Genomic DNA, 18,146 nt, shown 5'->3' on the forward strand with positions numbered 1-18,146 from the left:
GCCTCATTCAAGGATATTACCCTATTTGATGTTGGGTTTTTGTTGATACTTGTTGAATGGTACATCACAGACACCATGAGGGGACAGCGCATTAATAGTTTGAATGTGCCAAACCAGCTCTTGAATTTAAAATTTGATGTTGCAGCTACAGTGTGCTTGTGCAAGAGCAAGTGGGATATATATGTGTGCACTCAACATTTTTGTTCATATAGGCCAATACAGTGGGCTATATGTTGAAGAGGGTTGGGTAAAGTGTAATTTAAATAACAAGGGTATGGTGATTCATTATTACACATTGAGCCAGACACATTACACATTACTATAACAGCTGTTATAGACAGCTGTGCCAGCCACAGTGGCACATGATGAGAATTGCTCACCCAGTGGGCAGGAGGGATCAGGAGTGGCAAGGAATGAATACAGTATGCAGCCAAATTATTTACACACAATAACACAACTTCTTATCTCAAATATTCAGAGGTGCTGCATTTTTGCAAACCAGCTTTGTCAATTATGTGCATAAATGAGAGGGACTGATGTGTGTTTCAGGCTAGGCCTCACACAGGAACTGTTTACTTAAAAACAGACACTGCTGAGACTGCAGGTTGATGTATCAACAGCTGAAGTGTTTTCCACCTCACTCCAGCTCCAGCCCCAGCTCATTCCTCAATGAAGTAAGCAAACTTTATTACTAGAGGCCTCCCTTACTGGTCCCAGCACTCCCTCCCATTACTGTATTGTAGCTGTTTTGTTCAGGGGAAAAAACACTGTCTGCTTTTCGTTAGGGAGACTTCAAAGAGGTTTGCATTTAGTGTTTCAACTTTCAAGAGTGAAAATAGACCTTATTAGCAACATGTTTGCATTTTGTCCAAGGTAAAAGTTGGCAAAAGTGTCAACATTAGGACAGAAATGTATATAAAAGTGTTGTTCCAGCTGACTGTGAATCTGTAACCATACCTGCATCAATACCCAACAACAAACAGAACAAGTCTCAACAGTAGCCTAATTTAGACCAAATGGAAATATAGGATAATAGGTTTCAACTATGTTGACTCATTTTTTAAATGTGGACCATCACACATGTTTGAATTTGCAGATGAACTCAGAAACACCAGCCATCAAACACAACTGAAAGTGAATCTAAATTAAAACACAAGACTCTCTGCTTTCAATTTTTGCCATGTAATTGTTTACTTATGTTTTACTGGCATTTGCCTCTGCGTTTGGTTTATTAACTCATAGTCACACTTTGGTGAAAACAAAGAAGTAACCTGATCACTGGAACGTTGTTGCCACTTGTGTTTGTGTAACCAGCAGATGTCTGCTTTTCCCATTCTCTTCTCTACCTGCACTACTGCCGTCATGACTTGCACAGAACCTTTAAATACGCTGTTGTCCGTATTTTCACGTTATCAGCTTTATCCTTTGTCTCAAATAGTGTCCCTGAACCCACACCCAATCCCTCAACAAAATCTAACTTTGTCTAAATAGATGTGATCAAATACACCACAAAAAGAAAGTCTTAAGTAAGTAAGTTGAAACATCATACTGTGGTTTTCTTATTATGAGGTAAATAAGGTTCAATATCTACTACTGTGCCTGCTTCTGAATTGTAGTAGTTCAGAATTTTAGCACAAATAAAACTACTGGGACTACTCTAATGATGTCAAAGGCAAAGAGAAGCAGCAAACCTAAGTAATGTTTGTTAGTTTTGAAAACTTTGAAAATTAATAAATTATCAAACATTTTCTGTTGCTCTAACTACTTGACTAACTGTTTCAGCACTAAAATGGACAACTTCCAACTTGGTATAACAAGAATTCAAAAGTACAAAGTATTTTAAAGTTCACCGTCAGTAATTCACTTTGCTTGCTACATCAAAGGAAGAAGAATCATAAGAAATGTTTTATGGACAGGGAGACTTGGCTGCATCAGTAATGACTGGTATTGTGGTAAGCATTTAACATAACAGTGGCCTGTAGCAGTTGGCCATGCATATGCAATGAATCATCAAATGTCTATGAAGCGTAGCACTTACTTTACATACAATGCAATCATTAAGATTCATGTCTCCCATACCTCAAAGCATGCATAAATGTTATACATTCATGTGTTGTATGCAGTACATTGAATAAGTAATTACACACATTGTTTCAGCCTCATCTGCTGCAGAGGGTTGAAAAAGTTTTGCTTGGTTAAGTGAGAGATGGAGGGAATCGTGGGCTGGGAAAGGTGATTTCCTCAGATCAGATTTCTATCAGAGCATTATTTTGACATCATAGACTTGTTTTTCACAGTGTAATATTGTGAGAAATGTTGAAACGTGGCATGGATTCATGTGTTCTGCAGCATTCCAGTCACACTTCGGACACTTACAATGGTATACATTTTTTCTTTCCCTCAGAACTAAAGAGAAAATACCCCGTAGCTTACGCACCATTTTGCGTTGATGTTTAATAACTCACATAGGGATTAAATCAGTCTTGGAAAAGCAAGCGATACCAATTCCTTTGGCCAGGGCTATCCCCACTAGACGATTATGTAATACAGCTACAAGATATGTTTAGTGATATTTCATCCAGACTGTAAATTGTTGCTCTCTTGCCATTACTAACACGATAGCTTGCTTTGTTGCTCTCTGTACCTACACATTAAACCAGAAGCTAAATGTATCAAGTCCAGGCAAGTGAAGAGGATGTTGAAAGCCATTCTGGGAAGTGCAAGTCGTAACTTAAGTTAGAAGTAGACACAAGAAGTTTAGGGAACATAGGTACAATAAAATATGTGATTGCAAAACTTCAAACAATCTAGTTTTCTTCCTTCAGGATGCATTCAACCAGAAGACACAAACTGTGCTGTGTGATACGTTTAATGAGTACAAGGAGTAAATTCATATTTCTCTGTTTGTTTATGTAATTCCCCAAACAGTGCAGTTAGGTAACTCTTTATGGCTTGGCTCTTCATTAACTCATTCATATAGTACAGTGGATGAATGAGGCAATCAGTCTTCCAACTGATGAGTCAGTACTCAGCAGGGTCAATAAGAGACATGACTTTCACTGACATGCTATTTTTGCCTTGTGTGCTGTGCTGTAGAATTTGGGCTTATCACATCTGAGTGGAATCTATAATGAGTATGAAACATGCTTTTTATATTTACAAGCTATACAAATAGGATTTATACACGTGTTAAGGGCAGAAAAGTAGAAAGTAGGAAGGAAGAGAGAAAAACAAGCAAAGGAATGGTCTTCCTCATGGTGCACTTATTTGATAAATGGTATGTAGTAGGGCTGCCAGCATCTCCCAAGAATCATGACGTCATGTTTTGAAATCCTCCTGTTAGACCAATAGATGGCAGAAGTTGCCAATGAGTCCAATGAGACGTGACGGACATTCCACCATTTCCAGGCAAAGATGAGAGAAACTTCCTAGTCAATCTCTCAAGTGCCACTTTGTCTGATAGCTTTCCACTCCAGTGAGAGGTGTGAGTAGAAAGAGTGGGGGAGGAAAGAAGGAAGGGAGGGAGAGCATGAGGGAGGGGAGGTAAATGTCACTGAGAGCACTTCGTGATGTTTAAACATTTGCCAGCCTCACAGTTCGTCACTTCTTGGCAATTACCTTACTATGAGCAACAATAACAAAACAACAGTTCACAAGATTGCAAAGGAAGTAACCTCACCAGACGGAGGAGGATAATTTTAACCGGAGAAAGTACGTGCTCTAAAAGCATAGTGCATGTACTTGCGTATGCAGTGTGATAGGACCCTTTGTAGCTGTGTATACAGTGTTGACAGGTTTGGTGATCATCTAGAACAAACATTTAGCACAATTTAATGGAAAACATGTTGTGAAAAAGACAGCAGGCAGCTGAATAATGAGTTTATCCAAAATTACAATAGCCCATACTGTGGTTTATTTGAGATAGCAAAATACAGATTCATATTGCAAGAATTGTAACAAGCAACTGAATAAGCAACTGTAAACTTCCTCTAACTCCATCCAGCCTTACTTGATCATCTTAATCATGATTAATTTAACTTCTGCAGAGTTTTTTTTTAAGATATAGTTTTTTTTCTGAACAAAAGATAAATTGTGTTACTACCTCTGTACTGAAAGTGACATCCCACCTGAAATTTGGCTTTGCAGTTTCCAAACTCACTTCCTGTTGGAGTTTGTGGTTTCTGCATTGAGAGAGATGAGCGGTTGTGGTCAAGTTGTGCTCAGTCAGATATAATGGATGGATTTCAACTGTCGCAAGTTGTCCCAATGCTAAAGGAGCATGAGTAACATGGAGGATATGACTAGCATGTCATGGTTTGTGGTGTTGAGTGAGTATGTCAGCATCAATGAAGAGAGACAGCAGCTGTCATCGGGCAGTCATTCCTGACCTTAAGGAGGCACACTGTGTTTTTTTATTTTTTGTTTTTATTTAAAAAAAAAAAAAAATGTTCCAGGACTGAAAAGCGGTGTACTGAAAATTTGCCATAGTTGCTTTCTGGAGGAAAAGAAGAAAGGTTGTAGATATGGTGAGCATTTCCACAGTCTGAGTACTATTTGCAGACAAGACATTAAACCAGAGTTTATGTTGCAGCTCTGGTACATAAGACTGATTCTTCTTTATGTTTTTCAGATTGGAAAATGGTGTTCAGATTCAAAGAATTTTTTTTTTACAGGGTTGCAGTTTCTGAAAATTGTAAAGGGAAATTATTGTCCTGTAGCTGGTCAGGAAAAGTCCCAGTCAGTGAACTAGCCCCATTAAGCTCAAGTAATCACATGGTAATGTTTTGCTTCAGCTAAAAATGACTAGTGTTATGGCTGTGGTTGGGGCTGGGTCAGTGCCTACCAATTCCACAAAGTAGGTGCCCTTACATTGAAGGAGAACTTTTCATGAGAATAATAGAAAAAAAAGTTAAACATTTCTCTATATATTTTTTTCCCTCTTCAAAAGCATCACCTACACTCTCATAAAGGGAAAGGATTGGCTGGTAGTGGCAGCAGAGGGAGGTGGTGGTAAAAGGGACACAACTGACTCATTTCATGAACATGTAGGTCTCTTCCTCAAATTACTTGCACAAACAAATAAAGTTGCTGTGAACTAAACCATTGTGAGCGGACGTTCTTGCGCCAAATTAACACACAAAAAAGGAACCATATGTTGTTCACAGTGAACTCAGTGTCAGAATAGCCTTGAAAATAAGCCCAGACTCCATTTGAATAATCCAGTGAGTATGTGTATCTTCTTTGAGGAGATCACTCCTGTGTCTTAAGAATGACTTGAGGAGCTGCCAAGAAATTTTGCATGAAAAGGGGCAGTTTGAACTTCAAACCACAACTTCACTTGGTGGTTTTGCTTTTACACCAGACAAAGAGGAAATACTGTGGATGTTTGACTTTTAAAATTGGATGTAACATTATCAAACATTACAACAGTATTACCTTAGAATTTTTTTGACATCGGTTTGCCTTGAAAATATCTTAAGGTTGGTTACTGCAAATCAGATTCAAGAGGCTGTGATACATGAATTTCAGTATGTAAATGAATCAAGGTACAAAGAGGAAAAATGCTTCTCCCTAAATCAAATTACTCCTCCTAGAGGTTGACACCTATCACATCTGTCTACAGGTGCTGACAACATCAAGAAATATTGGAGTCGTTACTACCAAGGGTCACAGGGTGTAGTCTTTGTATTGGACAGCGCGTCATCAGATGAGGACCTCGAGGCAGCACGGAACGAGCTCCACTCAGCCCTGCAGCACCCACAGCTCTGCACGCTGCCTTTCCTTATCCTTGCCAACCACCAGGACAAGCCTGCTGCAAGGACGCCAAACCAGGTAGCCTAGCGCGGTTTACAGTTTATTTACTCCATCCCATGCATTGCTGCCATGCAACTTTAGTTAACCTCAGGTTGTTTTTCACAAACATGCATCTTCCACAGATTCATAAAACATGACATGTCTTTCTTGATCAGAAAAAGCAGTTTTTCAATGTATTAATTGTGCCGACACCTATACCCACTAGTAAATAGTAAGTATACACATACACATGGATTGATCTGTAATGGGACCTGTTCTGATTGTAAGATAGTCTAAGTGGTGGTTTCAGAGCTGAGCTGTAACTACTGTGTATCAGAATGACTTATAATTTTGTCAGTCTCTTAATTTAATAACAGACCTCAGCAGACCTAGAAATTCACAGCTTTATCATGGTGGTGGTGTCTGTGCCCCTATGAACCAGGGAGCAGTGTTATTGGAAGCAGCACCTCATGTCGGATCTCCCAGAGCTAACTGATCCCTGGTAAGAGGCCAAACTAACAGTGATCAAAAGATCTTGATAAATTGGTGTTTTGGAAAAAGAGAAACCTCATCTGAAATACGGAAACTAGGACCTCCCCTGCAGCCAGGCCTTGAACAAGAGCTTGCACGCAAGTCCCAACTGGACGTAGCAAGGCTCTGCCCAAACAGATAACATGGGGCTAATGTCATGTGGGTCAGCACCCTCTAAGGTCAGATGCAGGAGTCTAGTACGCTGCCAACTAGGTGATGGGCCAAGACAGGGGCATGGTATGCTGACCCAAAGCTATGGGAACTTGAAGGCATACCGACTAAATGTTATTCGAGTCATCTCTATGTGCAGCAGTGGCTTTGGAATTGAACTGCTGGACTTGACTCTCCTGGTACAGAATTTCCCAGGGCACCAAATGGGTATGGTAATGCTGGTTATAACTTCCCAATATGTTGCTGAAGGAAAGGCTCAGACTCTAGGTGGGTTCAAGTGAGGCCACTGCCTGGGGACTCCATAGTTTCTCATGGGGACTTGGGGGAGTAGGTAATAATGGAGAAGCCCTGAGTGGCTGACTGAGCAGAATACTCTGCCTAATGTGAGCCTGAGTTGCATTTTGTTATTATACTTCTGTGCTAGTGATAGGCTGTCCATAATGAACACCATGTCTGAGCATACGGTGCTAAGTGATGACTTGAATCAAGTGGTGTTAAAAGCCATCACAAAACGGTACTAAACCCAAATGAACAGTGAGAGTGAACAAGCAATGTCTGACTGAAGCCCCTTTGCACAGGAGTCTCTGACTCTTACCTCTGGTAAAATTATTCTGACATCTCAGTGGAGGTTGGGGACATGATATCAAATTGTGCCATGGTCAAAGCCTCCATTGCCGATGTGTCCTCCAGGAGTTGTGACTGGAGAGTTTTTCGGTGCCTGTCATGGCAGTGGTCTGATTACCTGCTAGGGGACACCATCATTGAAGGACACTGTAAAGCTGAAGAAGTATGTTTTTCTGGCTCAGTTTGCCTATGGGAAATCTGAATCAGTGGACAAGAATCTGGAGTTCAGTAGGACCACAGCTTATGTTGTTGCAGAAGGAAAAACAAGAATTTGGAAGGAGTTTGGGGAGTTCATGAAGACAGACTTTTGGGTTGGCCTGTGTAAGGTTCTGGCAAACTATTTTTGGACTCAAGAAAGAATAGGGGCTTCTCAGTAGGGGAGGTTGACTGCTTACCTCGACTGGGGATATTACGGAGCAGTGTGGGAGGAAGACATTGAGAAACTCATGAAACTCGACAGACATGCCCTCTGTGGAGTATGCAAAGTTTTAAGACAAAAAGCTCTAAATGTTGTGCTGTCTTGCTTGACTCGTCTCTTCAGTGTTGCGACATGGTGCTCTGCAGTTCGGATATTAAACTGCTTATCCTCCTGTGGAAATCTTCAGCCAAGGCGCTGGAAAGGAGGCCTCAACCAGTTGTTGAACAAAATGCATTAATGCAAATTCCACCCTGATTGAGGAACAATGGACCAGTTTTTATACTTAATTATAGAAAGGTGGCAGAAATACATTTCTCTTGCAGGGTGTTTTGGCTCACCTTCCAGGACAGGATTAAGCAGGTTGAACATCTGGAAGGTGCTTGGGAAGGTGCTTGGAGGAACCACTTTACCAATTAAGTTGGTTTGGGGATCTTAATAGGATGCCTGGCAGACACCTCTTTGGGGAGGTGTTCTAGAACACCTCTAATTAGCCGTAAAAACATAAATTATTAATATAAATATCTGACATAACAGTTGGCCATGATAAGTTTGTAATATGTAGCAGGATTTTCCAGAATCAGCTCATTTTTGTAATACATTCATCTGTTTCACAGGGTCAGAGCATGTGCTTGCAAGATGCATGCTTTTTATTCTTGTCGGTAAATGGTCCATGAAACTGCTTTTTGAGCTCTGGAACACAGATTCCCCCAGTTTTTTTTAAAATTTGCCTTTAAGATTTCCCCTCTTATTGAAGGCATAGATTTCTATTGTTTGCTATTTGGCAGGTCAGTGTTTGGCATTTAATATTCAAAACTGAAAATATGACTTATTATTCATATTTCATCCCTATTTGAGTGCCAAGTAATTTCTATAGCTACAGGTAATTGCAGAGGCCACTGAGTTGTCTTTCAGGCGGCAGACTCCATACTGTATGGAACAGGTTTTGCTCTTCTAATCCTCTATATTGACCGAGTAGGAGGGTAATGTACTTCTGACTGAGCCTCTTACCAGCACTGGCCAATACAGAGCCCCATGAGTACAAATATTTTGTTCTAGTGTTTTTTTCTTTTGTCTTGGACAACAGTTTGCCACTCCACCAACTGACAGGCTGTAATAGTTAGAAGATAGTAGAAATGTCATGTAGTAGTCATGGAGTAGTAGGTCATGTCATCACCTCCCCTCAGGACAGAGTTAATCACTGTTTGTGGAGGCAGGAATAAAATACAGCACAACTAGGGTAGTCTGTCTGCTCCACCACTCTTTCTCTGTGTTTCTCTCTCCTCCTTGCCAACCATGCTCTACCACTACAAGGTCCCTCACAGAAGGAGACTCTTGGAATAGGATGTTATGGCTAGCATTCCCTATGCACTACTCACTCATGTTTCAAAAACCTGGAACCTCACTTTTCCTGCGTGCTCACAAAATCACACACACAAATGTATACACGCACATGCATCATCTGCAGAGACTTATTTAATGTTTCTGAAGGATAACTAAGATGGATGCCTGGCGAACCATCTGCATTTCCTAGCATAGACCACCGGCGTTGCTGCTCTTCACTGATGTGAATTCTGCAGTGGAAGATGATGGAGAGACAAGTTCTATACCAGATTCTGTTGTGAATCAAACTGAACGCACTTGAGGCAAACCTATGACTCCCCCCTGAATCAGTCTAACTTAGTTTAGCTAATTAGTATGGATTGGTTTTGCTGGAGCACAAGGCGCTATAGTCGCAGAAACCCACTAATCTTATTGATATTTTAAATGGCAGCTTCTTGTTTTAAGCCCGACAACACTGGTCTCGTTGTTGGCCCTCATAACGTAGCCAATTAATTCAGTCTGTGAACTGCCCACACTTTCCTACTGGTCTTAGCGTGATGTGTCCTCTGCCATATTTGACCTGTCATTGCATCAGTCTCTGGAAGTATTGACTTTTCTGAACTGTTTGCAAACACTGATGACACGTGAGATTGGCTTATGGGAATGTAGGGATGAGATGGATGTTGCCTAAAGGCCTTTTTTGCACCGTGCTGGGAGGGCCACTTCAGTTCATAATGAATGACTTACATAAAGTGAGTTGATCGGGGTGGTTGAGGAAGCTGATGCTATTACTGATGCAGTTGTTTTCATACTGTGTCTGCTTCTATTAGCTAAACATAATTGAGCTGATGGAAATTTTTAGCAGTGCTGTTCATTTTGGTTTTTTTTAAAGTCATGCTCTTTCTGTCTCAGTCATATACGCACTTACATACACAGAAATCCAGACATGCATGAAGCAGTAATTTCTTATTTCCATTGGTAATAGAGCCTATATCAGTTTCATCCTGTTTAGTCTATTTATGACAAGCTGGTGATTTCTTAAGTCTTAACATAAGGCTTTGAAACCTGTCAGGGGAGAAAACATATTAAATTGATAAATTTAATTCCACTGACAGACAGTTTAAATAAGACACTTACAGGGTCTCTAGGGTGTCGTGCTCATAGCACTGAACTCAGTTGTGGGTACAAAAGAGATACTTCTCTTATTCTTATTTGGCATGGTTTTCAAAGTGTGTGTATATTCTTTGTAATACAGTTGTGTGTTTGAAATTACACGGTCATTATGAGTGTTGCCCGTGTGTGCATATTATCATCTGACTCATGGCTGTGTCACTGAAGGAGCTTAGTGTTCAGTGACTCACGAGTAATCTTTGCTAGGATGAAACAAAAAATTTTAAGACCAGCTATGAAAGAGATCATTGACTCCACCTCCTCTTTTAACACTTTGTTTCTTTGCCTCTATACTGCACGTCAAGTTCATGAAGAGAGTAATAACCCTTCCTTGTCCTCCTTAATGACAGTTCTAGCTTCAGGTAAAATCATATCATGTCACACTGTTCAAATAAAATAGAAAAAAAGTGGAAATAGTAAGCCCACTCAACCACTGGAGAGGTGCAAGAGGACAAACCCTCTGTATGTTAACCAAACATTTGCTCAACATCCGTAGGGGTCTCTTCCTGGAGTTTATTTTCAGTTCTCCCCAAGTTCCCATGCTATTGCTATTAGCTTACTTTAGGGGAGATTTCACCTCAGTTGTGGGACTTTGCATCTCGGAAACATATATTAAGAATAAAGTAAGCAACAATATATGTCCTGTGATAAAACATTATTTATTCACCATACTGATGAAAATGTAAAACAGGTACAGACTTCCGAAGGTCAAACAACTAGCCTTTCAAAAGGCTTTTAAGACTAAGTCTAAGCTTTTTGTTACTCTACTACACATTGGGCCCATAACTTTAGGATGGTTTGTCTCCAGCAGTTTGGGAATATTTATGTCTCCATATTACTTATTGATAAAGGTTGTCAACATGCGCCACTGTAGAGCTGAGTTGCTTAATATTGAAAAGTTACACTAAAAGTACTAAATGTCAGAAACATGTGGCAAACCACTCTTTCCACCAGCCTGGCAGGTCCAGTATAAGTGCAGTGTGTTTCCTCAGATGAGGATAAAAGCACAATTAAACATATGCCACTTCCTGTTTCTAAAACCTTATCATCGCCAGCAGCAGGCTTGTTGGAAGCATTCCTGTAAGGCCACAGAGTGAACACTAGAACGTGTCAGTCAGTGTGTCTCGCTGAACTTTTGAAAACACTTAACACAAACTGTATCATTCATTCATTTATTTTATGTGGAATATGTGTGCACTGTGAATTACCTCTCTGATTAAATTAGTTGCATAGCTGCTTTAGCTGAAGGGTTAGGCTTAGGGTACATTATATGAGATGTATACAAGATATTTTGTACTTAAGTTGTTGTGGAGTTTTCAGTGTTTCCATATAGGCTATACGTCACACTGTTAAAAAATTTAACACATGCAATGAAGCATAAGTAATGTTTTTTTCTATTCCAAGAAACCTGCTTTTTAAATCCAAGGAAAGTAGGTTAACAGAGTTAATGTTGTCTTTTTCACTAAACAGTCATTTTCAGCTTGAGAAAACCTTAAAGCATCTGTCCTCCAAGGAGTCTTTCCTAGCTACCACATCAGTGCAGAAAAAGTGGCTACATCAGTCGTACAGCCTCGTCTTTTTTCACAAAGCCCAATTTATCTCACATGTGCATGTCTCCTTTAAGGGTCTCGTATATGACACCATATATACCCAGTATGCTACGTGTGTTTTCATTATTTATCAGAATTTCCATTAGCTTTTTTTCCTGAGTAAAGAAGTCATACTAAGGGTCAGTGCACATCACTTGGAGATGTTTTGGGCGAGTGGAGCTACTTCACTGGAACTTTTGCTTCAAAGGAGCTTTGCGACGTTTATCAGGTCATCGCCAGGTTAGAAGAGGAATGGAGTACGTAGATGATTTTTTTTTCCTTAACTAAGTTTAAACTGCTATTAATGGTTAATATTGTGGCCTTTATATTGCGTAGATATTAAGGTCAGTTCATCTGAAAGACCATGATTAAAATAGCTAACCACTAGCAAGATATGCAGGTAAAAAAAATAATCACATTTGTTTTCCTGAGTAAAGGTTGTAATAATGTTAAAGATTGCTGTAATCTATAACACGTTTAAAATAACCTTTTCAAAAGAGTCGTAACCTTTGATCCACCATAACAATTTGCTCTGGAAAACTCAGTCTGGTAACATCCTCAGTAATCCCTTTGAAATGTTTAAACGGTTTAAGCATGTCTAAATGTTTAGTCGACAGGTCATTCTAAATTAAAACAAGAAGTCATACATAAGGTTTTGTATATACCATATGTGATGTATGGCTATAATGCTGCTGGTCTTGCAACAGTTGGCATTTCGTGGAGGCTCTTTGACACTGGGAACGGTCTTCGTTCTCTTTGTTTTCCAGAAGCAAATCTGGGCAAAATTTGATTTGTTCAGGAGTCCTGGAATTAAATGTTTGTAATGTGACCATTTTAATAAGTTTAAAAAAATCCATTATGTTTAAGATTCCTTGTAGATGATATACTGTAGCCATTTCATTGCATTGCAAATCCCAAGCAAAAAAGATTAAATTGCTGAAACAAAAACAAAAAAGGTTATACACAAAAATAACAGTGATGTACAGATACTGTGATAGCTCTCTGATTGAGATTTTCATCTGCAATTGAAACAGAAGATCCTCAAAATGGAATAATGATGTTAAAGAAAAACAAACTGGCTATTGAATTCATAGTAAAAATTGTTCATTTTTTTCTAAGCAGGAATATTCTGTGGCACATCATATTCATTTTAACTCTTTGTTTGCAAAAATTTGTTTTGATATTTTTGTCATCACAGAAGTCTTAAGCCTCAGTTGACAATGACATACTTTGAGGTTCTATACTGCAAATTTTGTCAAATGTCCTATGTGAAATTTAAATGGATCATGCATGTAAATATTAAAGTGCACATTCCCTTCAGCAATCATTACATGTATATAATGTTACAACCATGGATGGAGGCCTGTAGATGAAGCCATGTAGTGTCTGTCTCTGAAGGTCTGTACATGATTTAGATTGCAAAATTAGATTAGACCCACAGATGAATGAAATTATGTGTTGATGCAGAGTTTTATTGGAACATGTATTGGATTTTGCAAATGTCCCGTGTCAGGCCCCTGACTCCTGCAACGGTTTTCCATTTAAACTCTGCAAACCTCCAAAGACAGCAGCTGCATTGCAGGTTCTTTGCTTCTTGTGAATGTTTGACAAGCACCACCCATGAAACAAGCCCAAATTTAGTTGGTCTGAATGCTATTGGCAGCTCTTCTGGCGATGACACTGCACACAAATGACGTCTCCATGTTGGCTTTCTTCTCACAGCAACCGCTCTGTTGACAGAACAAGGTGGCTCATTTCCTTAACACACACACATACTTGCAATTGCTAGTGCTGTTTTCTGGGGCAGTCCTTGTTTACGGTGTCACATTAGTGACTAAAGGTGTTTCTGGCACTGCTAACGTGAGGGGTGAGAGAGGGTGGCGGTGGGGTAATACAGCTCAGCAGGCCTGTTAAGGCTTCACTGGGGCCCTCTGTGCTGCTGCAAGTGTTTTTCAGGATCAGGGTGGGTCTGGAGGAGGTAGAAGGAAACGTGGGACAAAATTCCTTGTTGACATCAATCTCCTGCCGTTGGGGGGCCCAAGGAAGCTGGGGAGGAGTGGAGGGGAGGTCACCCTGTTGATATAACACCTCAACAAAGCAGGTCTGTTTGGATGGCTGGGCCTAATGGACTGCGTCCGCGAGGGGCTCTTGTTTTAGAAAATACTGTCAGTGTTGTGGAGGTAGAGGTCTCTTTGGTTCTGTTGGTCCTTGTGTTATCAGAGGAAGAGATAGAAGACAGAAAGAAACTGATGATACACTGCATGAAGAGTGGAAAAACAATGGAGTGGGTCACAGAGAGGGGGAGAAAGAAAATGGGGTAGAGCAGGCTTATGTGGAAACGGGGAAGGAATACAGAAAAGACAGAGATAACGAAGAAATACTGGGAACAGGAAAAAGGGGGAGGCTGCAATATCTAACCTTGAGAACCATGATGAGGTTCCCTTCCAAAATTGAAGACAGAAGCACTAAAACATTGTGGTCAAAGTCCCCAGATGACTGAACGGGAAAAGCACCCCCCACACACTCTCTTTCTGTTTCTTTCTCGTCTCCTTCACACTCTCAGTCCCTCACTCACTCACTCACTCACTCACTTGCAAAGTCAAGTCAGCTCGAACAGTCCCTTTTATGCTTTAGTCCACTGCGAGGAAAACAATGCCTGGTATGAATTGGAGCACATCTGTTTTCAGTGTACCAAAGCTAAATCTGATGTGGCTTATGCATTGTGACAAAGTTACACCGCACAGACACAGCAGCCGCTCAAATGCGTCATCACAGGACATTCTGTGTGTCACACTAACGAAAACAATGAAGTGAAATACAGAAGGTTGGTGTTAATTGTTAAATTGTGTTTCTAAACATTTTTCCCAGCTCTCTTCGCCTCAGTTTCCGGAAAATCAAGGCGACTGTACTCCGGAGCAGAATGGAGACAGTGACAAATCTTCACCTCCTCACCAACCAGCATGCAAACATCAATTTGCCATGTTTTGACAGAAACAGACACACACATACACTCAGGCACACGCGGGCACATTGACACAGACTTCGTTTGTTTCATATATGCCATGTTTTCTGCCTTCAGCTGATCCTAGATAGAATAATTTTCCTTACAAAAACAATATTTTCTCTTGGCTGCTGCTGACTGCTGTTGACACAATCACAAGCCAAGCTGAGAACATCTCCTCATTTGTTGTCAAGGCCTGTATAAAGTGTTTTTTTCTACAGTGGGTCAAGGGAAAAGCCTCTCAGATGTTGAGTTCTCCTGTAAACCACAGACTGTGGAAGTGATAAACTGTAAATTATCAATATGCATTCAATTTTTGTTTTTTCTTGTGAAATAGAAATACATGCACTCTGTGCTTAGATTTCTTTACCTCAGTTTTAAGTTGATGTAATCATTGAAGTAGAGTTGGTGAATGATATGAATTTTGGATTATGATAATAGGGCATTGAGTGGAAATCCCACTCTGACTACTGCTGTCACCATGTGCTGTGGCTTTTTACATTCACTTAAACATGTCTGTATCTGCGTTGTAACAGTTACAGATGGATGATAAGTTGAGGGAAAAACCAACATAAAGTGTCTTCAAAAGGTGGAGGGATAAACACCATTATACCGAAAGATATTCCCTCATTTAGTGTTTTGTTGACAGTGGTGGAGAACGCTGTTTAACACGTCAGTTCAGAATCTTCCAAACGTGTTTAATTAGGTTGAGATCTGGTGAAAGTGGAGGCCATAGCATATGATTCACCTCATTAAACCAATCAGTAACCCCTCGTGTCCCATGGATGGGAGCATTGTCATCCTGGAAGAGACCACCCCCATCAGGATCGATATGTTTAATCATAGGATGAAGGTGATCACTCAAAACAACTTTGCATTGATTTGCAGTGACCCTGCCCTTTAAGGGCGCACCTGCCCATGAGTCAAGAATATGGTAAAGGATAATTCATCTGACCATATCTTACTTACATGTTACACAAATTGCACGAGCATCGATGGTCATCAAACGTGTGCTGTTGACCACAATTTCCAACCCTATTTACTGATATCTTTCCAATAGATCTAAATGCAGATTTTAGTTTCAATAATGTTCCTAATGAAACACTAGCCACTCTAGCAGTTTTTGTGACTGAAGCTCCTGCTGTTCATGTCCCAACAATGAAATCTCTTTCAAAGTCACTTAAAGCTATTCCTCTTACTGCTATCTTGGTACAAAATCAGAATCAACTAGGCCTGCTCAGCAATTTTAAACATGCCACACACAGCATGTTAATTTCTTAATTGTACCACACAGTGCTCTGCATTTATTATTTTACTCCACTAATTTATTCAGATTTTTCCTTTAATTTGTCACCTGTCTGTCCATACCATGTATGTATGAATGTGTCAGAGACACACTTTTACACACACTGAGAGGGGGTGATAGACAGTGAAAGAAAGCATTACACATATCCTGAAATGCCATCTGATGAGTGGTGAAGTGAGACTTTGCATCTGCACTGCATAGATGAAGTCACTGTCAGCCAGTCACCTTGGATTTAACCCTTTGTTTACATGTTCACATACATTTTATACTGGATGGTATTTTTTAATTTATACTCATCCAGCACTGTGTGTACATTCTTTATTTTCTTCTCTGCATCTTTAGTCTGCACTTTAATTCTTCTTAACATTTTGTAGCATTTTTCCCTATAGAGGGATTCCAGCTTTTAAAGGAGGGAAAAAACGTAAATAAAAGGTCACAATATAAAGTTGTGTCATTGCGTTTTTACTCCTTAAAATTGTAATTGTGGAAAGAAGTGCATTCCGATTTCTCGATAAATGTTTACTTTCTGTCCTCTTTTCCCACAACTACAGTGTCAGAATACTATCAGTTCCATTGATAAAGAACTAGAAACAGGAAGTTTCAAATCCCTGGCGTCTTTCACTTTCACCACTCCCTTTTCTTGCTCTCTTGTAGCATTCATTCATCTGCCCGGCCATGCTTGCCCCAAACTTGACACACAACTCTTTTCAGAACATTGTGGTGAAATACTGGTTATAAACTGTGACAGTTGCTTGACTCTGAAAACTTTCTGTCAGAAATGTACAATCCTAGTGACAAATGGTACAACTCTTTGCCTTGTTTTCACAAAGTACTGTATACACAGCTATGTAATATATGCACCCACTGGGTAATTCTTTTATGGTCTGGCAAACCATGTGTCATTTACTCTTTGATCCATTTCCACATCCTCCTTTCTCTTTCCTCACTTTTAAACTCCCAATAAAAGCATGCAAGCTCTTACCTCTAAAAATGTTGAACCTACTCCAGCATATGAAAACCTATAACTCACTGGCGTGTTTTCTGGAGGGAACAATCTCACCAACCCCACAGCTCCGCAGCCAGTTTCTGTTCTCCTGTGGTCCACAGGAATGTAGCTCACACAGTGATGGAAAACCCACGACCAACAAATTGTTCTTCCCATGTAAGAAGTCTCATTTGACCAATGCCTGCGTATCCCCTCTGGATTTACACAATAGAAATCAGAGACCACTTGCGTAGCAGGAGAGATGAAATCAATCACTGTATGACAGGTGTGATTGTATGATTTTGCCAAATCTTATCATTTAGAGGCTCATTGTGATGGGTGAAAAATGTCATCTTTTATTTTGTTTTTGTATGTACACTTGTTTAACAATTTGACATCTCTAGCAAATTCAAAATGTTTTGACCAACATTATGAATACATATCATAAAATATAGTATCACATTTTGCTGACATATTTTAACTATGTAGTCGGGCTGTATCCTTTCATCAGTGTCACGCATAATTTGATGAAGACAGGCTGACCAGAGTAAGCTTGTATGTGCTTACTTATTTCTGAGATTCACACCCAATTAATGGAGATGTTCTGATCACTGATTGGTGGAATGGTCAGTGACAGCTATAGGTGAGGCCACCATCAGAGACTAAGAGGGTGGTTGGGTCATGGTGTAGGGAAGTAATTGTTAGCCAGCCTTTTTGTCTCTATTATCATGCTTCCTGAAATAAAGTGGGTGAAGCGGGGGCATGGGGGCTGGGCCTGGTTCTCTGTTTGATCATTGATCTCCATGACCCCATTTGAAGGGTCTTAATCTCTCAGTTGACCTCCTCAAGGTTTTTTTTTTTTTTTGAGGAAGGGTGACAGGGGTGGATGTTGACTGGGAACAATCAAGAGAGTGAGGACGCTATGAGGAAAGTGATGGGGGTGTTTTTCCACTTGAGTGGAGATATAGGGGTTTAATGAGCCTGGAAGGTGTGTGGATACACTCGTGTGCACATATACAAGTGTATACAAATCTTACCCACCAGTTGGTACCCCTCACCCCAGTAAGTTTCACCATCAAAATTTACATAAGACTAGCTCATGCTGAACAAAATGCAGATAGGGTTTTGTTGTCTAGCAGCAGCATGCTTTTCTGTACTTTCTGTTCTGAGTTTTTGTTGTGCAATTCCTGGTGTAGTCTGCTCGGCATCACATTGTTTATACAAATATGCTTCCTCCT

General features: G+C 40.1%; 1 protein-coding gene across 1 annotated transcript in view; it reads left to right on the forward strand.

Annotated features, from left to right (window-relative positions):
• The window catches only part of LOC108881358 (ADP-ribosylation factor-like protein 15), a 98,408-nt gene that overhangs the window by 44,221 nt on the left and 36,041 nt on the right, over positions 1 to 18,146 (forward strand). Inside the window, exon 4 of the mRNA XM_018673327.2 lies at positions 5,624 to 5,832. Coding sequence (XP_018528843.1) covers positions 5,624 to 5,832 — 209 coding nt within the window. The remainder of the gene's footprint in view (positions 1 to 5,623; positions 5,833 to 18,146) is intronic.

The sequence above is a fragment of the Lates calcarifer genome, linkage group LG13 (genome assembly GCF_001640805.2).
Source record: "Lates calcarifer isolate ASB-BC8 linkage group LG13, TLL_Latcal_v3, whole genome shotgun sequence".
NCBI classification, from domain to species: Eukaryota; Metazoa; Chordata; class Actinopteri; family Centropomidae; genus Lates; species Lates calcarifer.